Source organism: Athene noctua, chromosome 5 (genome assembly GCF_965140245.1).
Source record: "Athene noctua chromosome 5, bAthNoc1.hap1.1, whole genome shotgun sequence".
Classification (NCBI taxonomy): Eukaryota; Metazoa; Chordata; class Aves; order Strigiformes; family Strigidae; genus Athene; species Athene noctua.
This window is the reverse complement of record NC_134041.1, coordinates 31548550-31564459: the sequence shown is the minus strand read 5'-3', so window position 1 is coordinate 31564459 and position 15910 is coordinate 31548550. Positions and strand designations below refer to the sequence as shown.

General features: G+C 42.3%; 1 protein-coding gene across 5 annotated transcripts in view; it reads left to right on the top strand.

The window, feature by feature from the left end:
- SOAT1 (sterol O-acyltransferase 1) overlaps positions 1-15262 on the top strand; it is a 29802-nt gene extending 14540 nt beyond the window's left edge. For all 5 annotated transcript variants that reach the window (XM_074906951.1, XM_074906953.1, XM_074906952.1 and 2 more), the window contains exons 4-16: positions 1458-1606; positions 1698-1757; positions 2184-2291; positions 4109-4391; positions 5444-5522; positions 6199-6280; positions 6976-7021; positions 8093-8222; positions 8633-8730; positions 9206-9304; positions 9860-9995; positions 10797-10942; positions 11772-15262. In XM_074906951.1, coding sequence (XP_074763052.1) covers positions 1458-1606; positions 1698-1757; positions 2184-2291; positions 4109-4391; positions 5444-5522; positions 6199-6280; positions 6976-7021; positions 8093-8222; positions 8633-8730; positions 9206-9304; positions 9860-9995; positions 10797-10942; positions 11772-11828 — 1473 coding nt within the window. In that variant the 3' untranslated portion in view covers positions 11829-15262. The remainder of the gene's footprint in view (positions 1-1457; positions 1607-1697; positions 1758-2183; positions 2292-4108; positions 4392-5443; positions 5523-6198; positions 6281-6975; positions 7022-8092; positions 8223-8632; positions 8731-9205; positions 9305-9859; positions 9996-10796; positions 10943-11771) is intronic.
- The last annotated feature ends 648 nt before the right edge of the window (positions 15263-15910 follow it).

The following is a 15910-nucleotide window of genomic DNA, read 5'->3' as shown; positions in this document are numbered from 1 at the left end:
ATGGAAAGGAGGAGTGTAGAGTTCTGATGCATCTTGACTTCAGGGTCTTCTGGTTTTATGTGGTCTCATTTCACATTGTCTTGTATTTCCTGCCAGAGAGGTAAACTTGCTTACTGGGCTGTTGTCATGTTATGCAGTAGCTTTTTGTAAGAATACATGATCTGTTAATATATTTTGTTAGCCTACAAGTTTTGCTTCTAGAGGGCCTTTTAACTTAGGTTTTTTGGGTGTTCTACTGTGTAAAATCAATCCGTGTGTGCTTGGAAAATGAAGGATATATCATGGAGGATAAGCATCCATCAGTGGAAGTAGACCCCTTAAAACAGTTGTGGAAAGAGGTCCATGTAGGAAGTAAGCATATCACTGCTGCAGCTTAGAGCTAACAGCCCCTTTTTCAGTTATCTGGCTTTTCCTTCTTTTCTTAGACCTCATGCATATTCCTTTTTAGCAAAATTTCTTCTCTAGCTTTCTTTAGCATAACAGTTAGGCACTGAAACATAAACACCTACTGACAAATGAGCTCAAATGTCACAAATGCCTTTGAGGAGGCAGAAAGCAGAAATACATTTCTCGGGTTTGTTGCTTTTCAGCCTTAAAAATTAGAAAGGAGGCAACAGTTGGGAATCCTGAAGGTGACCAGGGAAACATATCTGTTTAAGTGGCTCATCAGTAAGAAGACTGATGAAATAACATGTAGTTATCATGTAGGAAGACTTGGACCTTGAATCTGTAGGCAAACTTGAAAAATCCCAGGCAAAAGGATGGTCAGACAAATGTTGCTAGTAGACACTTGCATAAAAAACCAAAACACAGTATGTACTTAGATTTGAAGTTATTTCTTGAAACTTGCCTATTTCCTGTGCTGAAGATGTTGTCTACCCTGTCAGAGCATTCTCAAAAGGCTTATGGTTCAGTAACTCAGGGTTAACTTTCAGCTATGCTTCATCACCAGGCTCAGGTATTGGGAAAACCATTTGGCGTCTGAGGACTTGACGTTAAGGAACTGAATTCTCAGAAGTCTTACAAATCACTAGTGGTCTTCTGAAGTGCCAGAGATCTTAAGATTTTTAGATTCCTAAAGCTCTGACTGAAATACAGTGAATGCCTTTTTCTTTCCTTGAGGGAATTCACTTTGCATGCTTTTTTCTAGTCATAAGAATAATGTGAAATGCCTGCCACTCCAGACATGTATGTATATATATTTATATATGTATATGAAGATCAGTGTGTTTACTTTGCTCCTCTGTGTTGCATCTGTTAAAGAAGGTAAACATTAGTCAAAGTTCTCTGGCCTGAGGTGTGTGAACAGGCCAGATAAGCTCCTGATCTTGTCCAAGTTGGCCCTAACTGTAGGCAGATGTTTTCTTGATGCCCTGCTCTGGGATAAAAGTGAATATAAATATTTTATTAAAATGTATCCAGAGAGTTAAATAACTTCTCTGTTTTTACTCTGTCAGCAATTGAAGCCAGCTTTTATGAAGGAAGTAGACAGTCACTTCACAGAGTTTGTTAACAGTTTGGTGGCAAAATCAGCACTCCTGGATTCCTCAACTTCAGCTTCTCACTTCCCAGCTTCCGGCTCAGAGAAGGAACAGCACAAAGCCAAGTCAGTCAGTTTTCAGCTATCCCTAAAACAGTGTTACATTTCCTGGAAGTCTTACTAGCTTTCTTATCTCAAATGTTCTCTTTGTTTGCAGGACCTTGAGGGCCCCTCCAGAACACGGGAAGATCTTTACTGCCAGGAGGTCCCTCTTGGAGTGAGTAACTTCACATTTTCCATTAAATTGACTGAAAATACCCTTGACAGCAAACTAAGTAGCCTTTGCTTTGAGGTATTCTCACCACCACCACCCACAGTCTTATGTTCAAACCCATGTAAACTAATTGTTTAAGCTTCTCTGTTCCTTTCTAAAACACCTCTACTACAGCTTGCAGGCGTCCCTGAATGTAAACTTTAATTACAGTTCTCTCAGTACCACTGAGATAATGGCTAATTATCCTTTGTCTGAGGATGAACTGAGGAGGTGTCGGTGTAGATTGGCAGCCAAATTGTACGTTAACTTCAGCCTCATGAATTGGGACAGCAGTGATGTCATCTTACCTTACTGTGAAACCCTTGGAAAGCTAACATACTGGTGATGTGCTGTGCGAATGGCCTGATAGCATTTGAATCTCTCCCTTAGTGAGCTGTTTGAAGTGAGTCACATCAGGACGATCTACCACATGTTCATCGCTCTTCTCATCGTCTTCATCCTCAGCACACTTTTAGTAGACTTCATTGATGAAGGAAGGTAAGCACCCTTTGGAAAGAAAGGGACCAGGGCTGGGAAATGCTTGCTTCCAGAGCACCAGCGGTACGTGAAACCGCAGAATGGTGCAGAAGAAAGGGGGAGTCCTTCTTTGGGCTGTTGTTGGAAAGGGGGTTTTCAACTTGACATACTTAAAATATATGCTGGGATTCCTGTTGAGGGGATATGGTCATTGCTAGATATAAAAAAAATTCTACAGATTGGTGTATTCCATGAGAATTATGGCCAACACGGTTTGGCCTAATGTGCTGTGTTCATCACAAGGCTAGCAAAAGAGAGGGGTCGTCACTGAACGTGGACTGCTTAAGCTGAATATATTTAATGAAACAGCAGCTTTCAGCTGCTTGTGTTGCTTGAAGGAGGACTGTGTTTAGAAAAACTTCAAATACTTCAGCAGTCTTTCTTCTGTTTAAAAATAACAGTTCTGGAACACAGTACTTAAACAAAAAGGTTTATTTTTATTTTTCTTGAGAGGAAAAAAAATCTTAAGGATATTGGCACAGTCTCTATTAAGACTGTGCTTTGCAGGTAGCCAGTTGTGAGCGAGATTGCAAAAGACTGCTTTCCTCACACTTTCTTATTGCTTTAAATAGTATCTTTTTGGCAAACTGTATCTCATGTACACAAGTAGGATTACATGTTTATCTTGCTGATGATCTAATCTTCAGTGTAAAAAAACCAAAACAAACAACCCAAACCCAACCAAAAAACAAAACCTCTAAACAAAACCAAAAACTAGAGCTGTGTCTTGATTATAATCACTGTCCCTCTTGTCTAGGTATAAGAACAGGCTCATGCACTATTAAATATCATTTAGCTGATCCTAACTTAATAGTGTATGGACATTGGGGAAGAATATGTATTTACCTCTAAAATCAACTAATAGGGCTGTATTCTCTGATTAGTTGAAAAAAAAAAACCCACATTAAAAAAAATCTTTGCTGTATTCTCAAGTAGATCTGATAATTTGAATCCAGTTTGCAATTGAGCCTCTACATAAGAAAAAATAAATTACGTTGGTGTACTCTGTACTACCTTCTCTTCTGACCTTAGAAGAGCTGCTTATGCATAGGAGTAAGCTCTGGTGACTTTGATAGCCAGTAAGATTGAACATCCTTTTGTTTGTGTCCTTATGTTTTAAGTTTGATTAATGAACTAAGGAACCTGGTGCACACTAGTTGGGCATATTTGGACTGACCACCTAATCACCCAAAGCATTTTGAGTGACTCCTAAACTGAATCCACATGGAATACCTACAGATTTCACAAAGTAGAATTAAAGTAGGTTTGTGTGCTAGATGTTAAAATACCTTATGCCCATAGAGGTGGTGAAAAAAACCTCTTCAGGTGTTAAACTCCTGGGAAGAACTGATTCTTAATGTAATAGTGATGATGTCCTGGGAGTGTTCCCCAGAAGCTCTTTTGAACCCTGGTTCAGCCATGGATCATTTAGTCACATGTTTGTTCTCAGCAGGGATAAGCTTGAGCGTACCTTAAAGCACATTCTGATTTTAAAGATGTGCTTAAGCCCTGTGGGATTTGAAGGTAAACTGCCTAACAGCACTGATGGCATGAATCCTTCATCTCTTTTATTTTCTGGTGTGCTTGAGTGTGGTCACTTCAGTCTGCCACAGACAGCACTCTGTTTCTGAGCTGGAGATTGCCCCAATCACTTCTGTCTAAACCATCAAACAGTTATGGTCTGGAAGCTTAGCATTTTGTAGCCACTTTGTGAAGTAGAAGTATTTCTGATGAAACAATGGACACTGAATATTGTCTTTTTTCCTTGTGCCTTCTAGGCTGGTCCTAGGATTTGATCTCTTGGTCTTTGTTTTTGGGAAGTTCCCAGTCGTCTTCTGTACTTGGCTGTGCATGTTCTGTGCCACGGTTTTTGTTCCATACAACCTTTTCATCTGGTGGGCTCAAGGTCACTGCAGTTCCTCCCATCGTGTACTCCGCTCTCTTTTCTATGGGATGTTGTTCACAGTCTTCCAAACAGCTGGGCTTGGATTTGGACCAACCTATATTGCTGTATCATACGCCCTGCCTCCCGCTTCCCGTTTTATTGTAATACTGGAACAGGTAGGTCCCTACCCAGTATCTTCAGAGATACTGACTCTTATGCTCAAAATGGAAAGGGTCCTTCTTCCTAAGGAGTCAAGTGTGGCTTTTATTCATTAAACTAAGCCAGGCCTGTGGAGTTTGTCTTTGACTTGGAGAGACTTATAGGCCACAAGTCTAATAAGAAAAAGTAGTAAACTTCATTTTGACCTGGAAACCACTTGGGTTTTTACCCTGTATTTAAGATTTTACTGTGGGGTTTTTCTGAATGGATTTCGTAGCTGAAATTCTCTTTATTTCTAGTTGTTTTGTGGATGCTGAATGCTTAAAGCCAATTTTAAGAACCTGTTGTGCCATAGTTCACAAGGAAGCTGTAACATTTTTCTTTCTTTTTAAAAAAAAAAGAGTAAGTACATAGTCAACAAGTAGTTCCAGTTTTCCTTTCTGTTCCCAAGAAGCAACTCTTTGTCTTGTAGGCAGAACTTTACTGAAAGTGGAATTTTCTTTTTGGGGGGAAGAGTGCAAGAGTGTGGATGACTGCTCATACCAGTCAGATGAGAGTGTAGGCTTGAAGAATTAACTTTGGACTAGCTCTCCTTTTGGTCCTTCAGTGTTAAACAAAAATCCCTGCTCCACAGTAGTGCACTATTTATGTGGGGAACCACCTTATTCCAATGTAGTGGTAATCAATTCAGGGTGTCAGTTTTAAGACTTTGGAACATACGGACCTATTGAAATAGAGGGGTTTTTGCTTCAATGTTAATATTAATTTGTTAGTGACTTACTGGTGTGCTTCAGAGTCTTTGCATATGCTGTGGTACTGTGAGTGTAAATAAGATGTGTTTTGACTTTCCTGAGCTGTGATTGTTACTGTATGTTTCACCTTGCAGTGTTTTAAATTCAAGTCAGTTAAACAGGTTGATGGATAGAGAAAGCAGCCCTTTCCTTGTAAAAGAAGTAAACTGGAGAGAAGAAAAGATGTTGAAGGTGTTGCCTTAAAATGCTTGATCCAGTCTTTATTGAGAAGTTGGGAAAGTAAGAGTATTAAGCTGATATCCTCTTGGTCTTTACAGGTTCGTCTTGTTATGAAGGCTCATTCATTTGTCCGGGAGAATGTCCCCAGAGTCTTGTCCTCTGTAAAGGACAAGTCCAGTGAGTAATTTGCCCTACCTTTTTTGCCAGCAGTGCATAACCAGCTCTTGTTTTCCCTCCATTGCTTTGAGCTTCCCTCATGAATTGGAGAGGTAGGATTTGAGTAGGTGACTTTGGTTAGGCAGGTGATGGGTTTCTAGGCTGACCTTCTGCATCATCATTTCAGCCTGAACCTTTTCATTTGGTAATAGTCAATGAGCTAGACTGTTGTTCAGGTCTAAGTCATCTCTGTGTCTCAAGTCTTGCTTCAACAGGACTCTTTATTTCTGCTTTTAGGAGAAAAAGGTGTGTAGTGGCTGCCTGCACACCCTCAGTGAAATGGCGGCAATTGTAGAAGCACAGAAGCTCTTTAAGCAAGGCATGCCAGAGCTGAACATGACCCCACGTGTTGATATAGGCTTTTCAGCTTCCCTAGGAGGAAAGGAAACATGATATCAAGGTGTTAGCACTGCACTGCCTGTTAGTCACCCTCACTTTTTATCTATGCTTCATGGTGGGGCAAGTTCATCTGATAGGCATAGTTTGTTTTATTCTCTGCAAATCCCACATCTTTAGTTCCAGACTAAGGTTTTTTGAGGTGATAAGGGTTCTGTGTTGTGAAAGGGTAGTGGGGAACCCAAACCATCGGTAAGCAAAAAGATTGCAGTGTTGGTTTTTTTTCTCCTCCCTCTTCCAGGCACAGTACCTATTCCCAGAATTTCTCAGTACCTCTACTTCCTCTTTGCTCCCACCCTCATCTACAGAGACAACTATCCCAGGTAATGCGAGCAACAGAGCAACACCAATAGAACATTAGTCTAAAAACTGAAGCCAACATTAAGCATCCCTGGATGTGATCTATTCAGTTTCTAAGTTAGAGCTTTTATAAAGATGTGGTTAAGTCAGTAACCTGGCAAGGGTAGGACTTGATGAAAACTCACTCTAAATCTAATAGTATTTTTGCCTTTACAGTTCTGGTTTTATTTCTTTGGGAAGTGCACAAATTTAAGAACTTGCTACTGAGTCTAGTGATAGCACAGTTCCTGCAGTAGGCTTGTGTGTTGTTTGATTTGGTGCTAATAAGCAGCCCTGTCTCTTGAGTCTGACAAAGTAGGCTGAAGGCTTTAAAACTAGGAAGTCCTAAACTTTCTGTACTTTGCTGGGTTGCAATTTGACAGTGTCAAGTCAGCAGCCCTTTACGTGACTATCAGGCAGATCGCCACCACCTACGTAACTGTAATGCTGTCCTCCAGATACTTTTCCATTTATGGAATTGCCGTAGTTCTGCTGCTGTAGTTGAAAGTGAGGAACCAGCAATCTGGGCAGACATCTCTTGGATGTCAGGAGATTAAGAACTCGGGAATTCAAAACCCATTTTTTTTCAGAGTATAGGTCACTAAAATCAATAATTGAAGGAGGTTTTTGCTGCTTTGAGGTCCTATTTAAATATGATACCATGTGTTCTTTTTCCTAGGAATCCCATGATAAGATGGAGCTATGTGGCTACCAAATTTGCCCAGGTGAGTAGTGCAGCTTTCTGAAGAATGCATTGTCAGAGGTCATCTGAACTGTGTTGCTGAACAGTTCTCCCTTTGGCATTAAATCAGTTTACTTGATGTAGCCTTACCAGAAAAGAATACTTTAGTGACTAAAAAAACCAGTGATCTTGTCAAAGGGAAAAAAAATAAAAATCCTTGCTTAAACAAGCCTTTAGACTCCCTTCCATACAAACAAAAGCTGCACGTGGTGGGGAGCGCAGTATCCATGCTCTGGCCCTCTTTTGTTACACTGGTGTATTGTCATGCACTGGCACAGCTACCTGTTGGCAGATATTTGGACCAGTTTTGAAATAACAATGCCTAGAGTCCAAAACTTCAGTGCTTATTTGAGCTTAATGTAGACCTGATCCTCATATTTCTAGACTTGAGTTTCAGTAGCTTCTTGCGGATGTGTTGCCAACTACTGGCTTTGTGTGACTGAAACTTTTACTGTCACACGATGCATTCATATTTTAAAAAGCAAAGCAACTGAAAATAATAAAAAAAAAAAACCCAGAGCGTGAAAAACCCTTTGGCTGCTTGCTCTTTCACAAAAGAGGCTGACAAAGCGCACACCTGGCTTACAGCAGTTGGAATATGTAAAGCAGTGTCTTGCATTTTAACCTCAACTTCTAGAACATGGGTTCATGCTTCAGAGAAAGGCTTAGATGGCTTGACCTGTGAACATCTCCTTTGGGATATTAATCAATTATTTCTGCTCTTGTCTTGGACCTAACCACAGGGTACTTTCTTCACTTACTTTGGCATTGGCTTAAATCTTTTGTCATAACTTTTGAGTTGATACAACTACGAGAAACTTAGAGCTACTATAGTAAAAAAGATAAGTTGATTTTGCTTCTGCCTGTCAACATGCTACAGATATGGCTGTGGCTTACTTTCTGCCTGAACCCTTAGGGAAGTTTATTGGCAGCAGTGTAAAATAAATTGTTGGCTTGTGTTGACAGCGCTGTTCCCCTCCTAGAGCTGTCAAGTGGTGATGTGTTAATTGTGCATTTCTCTTGTGGAGTCAGACTTCTTTTTATGTTGTTCCAGGTGCTTGGTTCACTTTTCTATGCCTACTATATCTTTGTGAGACTCTGCATTCCTCAGTTTCGCAACAGTAGTCAAGAAACCTTCAATCTTCGAGGGCTGGTCCTCTGTATCTTCAACTCCATTCTGCCAGGTAAGACACAGATTCAGGAGTGACTATATCTTTGTGAAAGAGACAGATGGGAGGGGAAGTGCTTCATATGAGATGCATTCCTGACAGGCACAGATCAGCAAAGGGGGTCTTCTGGATAGACTTCAGCATTACAGTGTTAAACTTTAAAATCAGCAACACAAAATAAAAGCTTGGATTTGAATTTAACCATCTTCTAAGTCAGGTTCTAGCCTCTGCAGCAGCCTTGCTATTGACCTCTGGGGTAAGCATGACCTGGTGTGGTGAGAAACTGAAATGCTTTTACTCTTTGTTTAGGTGGCACAAAGCTCATCTGTGTCAGTGCCTGTAACAGTTTTGACTGTGTTATATGTTGCTGCTTATAGCTGAGAAAAAAACACTACAGAATAGGTCTGATTCTACCTTGTTTCTAGGTGTACTGATTCTCTTCCTGGTTTTCTTTGCGTTCCTTCACTGTTGGCTTAATGCATTTGCTGAGATGCTGCGCTTTGCAGATAGGATGTTCTACAAGGTAAGAAGCAGGAGTTAAAATTTACAAAGCTTTTAAAATTTGTTTTCCTAATGAAAGAGAAGTAAGCTGAAGGTTATTTTTACCAAACAAAGCACCCACAGTGTTTTGCTTGTTTTATGCTTTTAGGGCTTAAGTTTGTTGCTGTGCTGTAGAATAGATCTGATTTCTACTTGGCAGTCTGAATTGTTTTTAAGGTAATATACCCTGCAGACGAACAGAACCAGCCACCAGACCTACCCAATAGCTCTGTTAGCACTATTTTTATGCTTTTATCAGCCACTGCAGTTTGGGATAAAATCAAGCTTTGATAGACAGAGTGAAATGTAGAAAGTGAAATGGTATGCATTATTTTGCAGTGCAACTTGTTATAGTAGCTTGGTGTTATTCTGGTCAGTAGTTCTTAACTTGATATCCAAGAATCCTGTAAAATGTTTTATGCTTAATTAGACTTTTACTGTTTCAACTGTGCTTTCAGGACTGGTGGAACTCCACTTCCTATGCAAACTACTACCGAACGTGGAATGTGGTAGTACATGACTGGCTCTATTACTATGCCTACAGGGACTTCCTTTGGGTGAGTAACAAGCAGATGTATTTTTTTGTTAATTAAACATTTAACCACCGAACAAGACCCTACATTTGTCAAGATGCAGCATCACTATCCACTGAGAAGCACAAAGATGTCTTATCTCAGCTGCTGTGGGTAGCCACTGTGCTTTTTAGGGATCCAGTGCTCATTTCCAAGACCTTACTGTGCACAAAATATGGGTCTGAAACATAGCAGTGTCAGGATTGACTCAACAGTATGAACTCCTGTTGCGCTATTTTGAGCTATGGTAGATATTTCATGAGTGGACTCAACCCGAGTATTTATGCAGGACACCAGAAATATGCCTGAAGAAAAACACCTAAAATCCAAGGTACTCTGTAAAGCACTTAGCATTTCATGTATGCATCTTGGCTGGAGCAGCCACCTCTTACCTCAAGTTAAAAAAACCCTAACCAACCAAACCCAAAACAAAACAAACCCCAGCCCCCCCCAAACCACCACCACCACCAAAAAACAATAAGCGATCTTGAAACAGCTGAACTAAAAAGTTACAATACTTGGTATTCTTCTGTCTTCCAGTTCTTTGGTAAGAAGTTCAAAGCAGCAGCTATGCTATCTGTCTTCACAGTATCAGCTGCTGTGCACGAATATGTTCTGAGCATCTGCTTCGGCTACTTCTATCCAGTCCTCTTTTGCCTGTTTATGTGCTTTGGAAGTAAGTTCCCAGGAGAGAGGAGTTGGGTTTGTGGATTTTGTGGCTTTTTTGTTTTTTTGAACAAGTATGCTTTGCTCTTCCGATGCCAGTTATCCATTAGGCACTAGCACGCAGAACTGTTTCTTGTCCAAGAGTTGTAATTGTGGGTCCAAACTTTGTGACTGGATTTTTGCAGCCAAGTAGCTCAATAGCTGTATGTATATACACAGTGGGTTTGCAGGCTTGGAACTTAGAGGAGCAAGGTATGGATGGGGAGGAAGACAGACTGACCACTGTTCATGTGACACTGTACGTATTTTAATAGCGCTGCTTCCTCTTTGCCAAGCTTTAGTTGAATTGCTGCATGTCAGCAGGCTGGAAGTATTCCTTTTTAAAGTCATAGTGTAAGACAAGTTTTGCTTTGCTACTGCAGCGAGGGAGAGAGCCCATTTAGAAGTTAGAGCTCTTGCATTTCATTCTGGATTTTGAGCTAGAATGAGTTATAGGGCTCTAATAAACTCTAGACCACCTCTGCCAGCATGTCTTGGTCACCAGCATTAATACTAACAATACTGATCCCCAGAGGCATACAGTTGGGCCAGGTTGTTGGCAGTCTTATTGGAAGGAAATGTCCGAATCAACTCACAGTATTTGCTCTAATGCCAAGCATAATCAGATTTTCTGGCACTATACTGACCTCATGGAGCAAAGGTTGCTCCAGAGATGAAGTGAAAGGAGGGAAAGATCATGTTAAATCAGTTGGTCTTTGTTTCTTTAATCTTGAGGTTTTTCTGAACAATGCTTCTCGTTTCACCCTTCCAGTGGTCTTCAACTTCATCCTTAATGATCGTCGGAAAGGGCCTATCTGGAACGTGATCATGTGGACATCCCTCTTCCTGGGCCAAGGTGTCATCATTTGCCTCTATAGCCAGGAGTGGTATGCCCGCCAGTACTGCCCTATGGAAAATGTGAGTGGCTGACCCTTTCTGTGGGATAACTGACCACGCAAGTGGCTTGTCCTCTGCAGAAAAGGGCAGAAGTGGCATGAGCCTTTCTGGCTGTATGCTGTATCAGTTCATTAGGAGTTACTTAGTCTAGAAAGTGTAGAGAATCTAGGAAACCTTTTTCTAACAAAAGTGCTTTCATTTGTGCTCTTCTTATGCTGGTAGTACTGAAACTGAGGGTGTTTTTCCCACATTTCTGAGGACATAACCTCACTACTTGAGAGTATGCTAGGCCATTCAGGCTGCGTGAATGGAACTGCAGCCCTTGGCCAATGAGGTCAGGAGAAACTTCTCTAGGAGGCCCACAAAAACTGAGCCTATTGTGTCTCTCCCAAGCTAGAGTGGGTGGCAGTGAGAATTGGTTGCCTATAAATGGTCAGTTTGGGGTTTTGTTGGTGTTAGTTTCTCTGACTTACAATTAATTTTCTTGGCACCAGATTCTGTTGTACTTAAAACTTCTTCTTGTTGTAGTTGATTTAACTAAAGGTATCCTCAGGCAAACTCTTACTTGAAGTTTGATTCCCCTCAGTTAAAAGAGTTTGCCATGGTAAATGACTGGCTTCTTGATACAACCTGCTACTAGACACATTTACCTGATGTATTAGAACTGGGGGAAAGGGCAGGCAGACAGCTTGTGGCTATCACCACACTGTTTAGGGAGGATAAGAATAGGGTTGCAGGATGTGAAAATGTGGTTTGATCTTTCCTGTTAGGGAAGTTTGACTTCAGCAGACCACACCACAGCGGGTGCTGTTTGCCTGTGACTAATTTACTGCCTCTCCATGTTTTTCAGCCCACATTCCTGGACTACTTAAAACCACGCTCATGGTCATGTCATATGAAGATGTAAAAAATAGTATGCTCTGGCTGTGTCATCACAGAAAATCAGTTATCCTCCAAGTATTTGGACCAGTGACCTAACTCACTATGGACTTTTTCTAAGGGAAGTTGTGCCTCCTGATTATTGGGGAGAAACTGTAATTTTTTTAAACATTACTGAGGCAAACCAGTTGACCTGGATTGCAACAGGCTTCATAGGCAGCATCTACTACATGCTGTCCCACTTCGAGCCATTTCCATGCCAGTAAAACATTGAGCTGAAGGTGGAGTCTACTGGAATCCTACTCATCCAGGGATCCCCCAAGCTGCTGCTCTTCTGGACAATAGATAGCCTAGTCAGATTTTTGCTAGTAGCTCATTGTTGGCCTCCGTCCATCTTCCTTAGCCATCCCTTTGCAATCTTTTTTTTCTCCCTTTTGGCAATGGGATGTCTATAATACAAAACTTACATTCTTTGTGATCCTGTCCGCTGCTATGGTGCGGACAAGTGGCAGAGCAACAGGATATTTGCCTCCTTGCTCTGAAAATAGCCAAAGTATTCCTGGATGGTTTTGAACTGTATCTATGTATGTTGGCTGCCTACAGATTTAAAATGGGCAGAGGAAGAGGGGATTATCAGTTTACTTGTGGCTGCATTGGAGAATCAGGTTCAGAAGCAGGGCACAGCATGTGCAGTCCTCATATGACTTTTTACACTGAAAATTTATGTTTTTTCTGTATTCATTAAGTTTCTAACTGACTTAAAGCTATTTTGTTCTCTGAAAGCCTTTGAGACTTGAGGAATAGATTTTATTCTAGCTTTTCCTTTCTCTTGCTCCAGGTAATCACTTTGTTTAACACAATTAACTTGTAAAAGAGCTTTTGTTTTGATTTGGCAGGTGCTTTAAGGTGTACAAGTTGTTAAGGCTTTCTTTAGTGCGAAAGATTTGAAATGCTGCAACCCAACTGTAAGGAAATGCAATCGACTTCACAGGTACATAGTGTGTTCTCATCTGAAATCGCTATGTCCTGTTCAATAAGCCAGGATGTCCTGCTGCCTCTCGCCAATGTGTGTTGTAGCAGCTCCTAACGCAGTCGGTGGGAAATGCGGGTTGAGCCAGTGGCTGGAGACAGAGCTGCTTTTTCATCTGCCTGTGTCTGCTCTCCTGTCAGTGGGGACTTTGGGTGCAGATCAGTTTCCTGGGTAATGCCCTCTTTCTGAAGAGGTAGGACATCCTCCCATACACACTGCTAAAGGGAGAAGCATTATGTGAATTTGGTGTTTCAATATCTGTTATTTAGGCAGAGTCCCCTTCAGTTTTCTTCTGTCAGATGCTAAGCACAACTTCGATGGTATATGGGTACGTATCTCTCCAGTTTTACTGGAACTGTGGCTCCCATTATTGGAGAGGGAGGGTAACCTGGTGGAAGTACCCTAACTTTGGTCACAGGCATTTCTAAACTACTCAAGTGTTCTTTATTGGCACTTTTAGGTGACAGCTTTTCCTTACTGACCCACAGCGTAGGTATTTGATACCAGCAGTATGTTGACAGACTTGTCTCCCAATCCACTTAAGACTATCTTCTGGGTTTCTGTTTTTACAAATCTGAGTCAAAAGTAATTTCATTAAACCTAGGTGATACTTAAACTCTTCCAGGTTTTCAGTTTTCTTTAAGAAGGAATCCCACTCTTTAGAAAGGATGTGTCAGGTCAAATTTGCCAAATACAGTGTTTGTGTATGTGGCTCTCCTCTGAAAATATCTGGTATTAGAACTTGTTTGTTGAAACAGATGGGTTATTTTCAGAGGAAGGAGTTCATATATATACTCAAACTTGGCAGTATTAATATATAAAATCCTGAGAACGAAATTAATTACTTCATCCTCATTATGTTTGATTTAATCTGAAATCTTTCACCATACCTTTTGTGGGAGGAAGGGACAGACGTGCTGAAGTAACTAAGCTTCCTTTTGGAAAAAAAAAAAAGAAACCCCACTCTTTGGCCAAATTTTGTCGCCTCCTTAGTATAGGATGAAATTCAGTCCAGTGCTTTGTGGTGCTCAAAACACTTTTGTACAGATGTAACTGCAGTCAAATAAGGTGTGATGGATTAGGGACTTGTCGTCTTGATGCCTGTGTCAGGTCTTGCTACTGTCTCAGCATTCTAAAATGGAGATCAAATTATGGCACTTTGTGTCGAGTTCTGGTGTTTTCCCTTGCAGCTGGAATTGTCATATTCCTAACAAAGAATATCATCATTTACTGTGTTGGCATTCTTGCTGTTTGAAGTCTGAGGGCTTGAGCATCTGGCAAGCAAAAGGCAACCAGAAAGGGATGCTCAGCTATTGGAACTAGCCTTAGTTTTTGACAAGTTGAGGTTTTTAGCCTTGTAGATCAAGGCATCTGGCAACCATGCTGTCAGGGCATTAACAGTTGGGATTACTTTCAATTTCATGGGTTTTTAAAATTAATTTTGAATGTGGTCTTATTTTCATTTTTCTCGAGAGTGCTGGAGGGGAAATACTAAGTCTTTTGCACACTGTATGTCTAATTAGGCAATTACACCATGTTTGTTTGAGTTTTCATAGGCTGTGAGTGCCAGAGCTAGCAGTATGGTGTTCTGGTCAATAATGAGGATGCTAAGGTTCATAACCTGCCCTTCGCAAGTTCTTAATAATAATACATACTGTGGTCTGTGGCTCTTTCCAACACAAGAACTGTGCAGCTTGCTTCCATGGTAACTCCCTCAGTTTTAAAGTGGGAAGCCTCCAGCTTTGGAATGGCAGCCAGTACAGCTGCAGCTCCTTACTCAGCAACATCACAGAAATCAGTATTAATATGGTGAAATGTGTCCAGGTTTTCACACGGATAACAGTTTGTTCTCAGGAAGACTGCGCAGTCTTCATGCCTAGTACGTCCTTTCTGTTGGGGTATTTCGGTTCCAGGCTCCTGGGGTGAAGCGGCCCTGCGTCTGAGCTGCTGTGTGCTGCCCTGTGACAGCTGTCTGAGCAAGACATGTGCTACGTGCTGTGGTGGGAGGGGGAAATCCTGATGTATTTTTCTAATCAGAAATGGCATGGGTTACATGAATCGGCGCACCCGCTAACGGAAAGCCCAACTGTGTGAGCTCCCACCTTCTGAATGTTTCCCGGCATGAGCAAGCCCCCATGCTCTGCAGCAGCAGGGTTACGAGCCGGCTCCTGGTCTCTCGACCGGGCCTCTGAGCCTTCCTCCTGGTCTCTACTCCTGCGCTCGCAGCTGGGGTGAGAAGCCACCTTTGCCCCTCCCTGCGGCAGCAGAGCAGTGGGTCACAGGCTGGGGACAGCCCAGCAGCCCCCACATGCTGCTGCATGCCCAGGCCCCAGCACCAGCCCTTCCCTGTATGCGACCTGTACCCTGTCCTGTCACGCAGAAGAGCTGTTTATAATCTCCTGTATTACAGCAGTTGAAATATATTTTGCTATTAAGGGAGAAAAAAAAAAAATGACTTGGCCTGTTTTTTTCTCTGAGGCTTCCTGATTTCGGGAGGGTGGGGGGGAGGGAGGTCACTGTGCAAAGGGCATAGGGGAGTGGGGCTTGTGGGCAGGGTGAGGTATGGGAAGGTGGTTGCTGGGGGGAGAGGATGTGGGTCAGAGCCTTGTGGGGCTGGGGGCAGGGAGGGAGGGAGGGAATCTTCCAGGAGGTGGGGAGAGCCCTGTCTTTCCATGGTGATGGAACCAGAGTGGAGCTGCTTGGCAGGTACTGGGGAGCCCCTTTACTGATCCCTGTGTGGGGAGGGTGGAGCTGGGCCATCTTGGGGGGCTGGGGGCTGCAGGCTGGTGGAGGTAGGGTGGCCTGAGGCTAGGAGGTCCCCCAGCCCTCCTCACTGGGGCTGCAAGTCTTCCCCTTTTCCGAGGGCAAGGAGGATAGAGGGATGGAGGCAGCCAGGCTGTGGCAGACCCAAACCTGGAGATGCCAGGCCCGACAGCTGGAGGGCAGGGAGGACATCTCCCTCGGCTGGGTGTGGAAGAAGGAACTTTTACACAAGCCTTTCTTCAGGTCTTAAAAAGAAGCAGGAAATGCCAGCTGGGAAGGGCAGCTGGGGTTTGAGAAGCTGCGTACTGGCCATCACG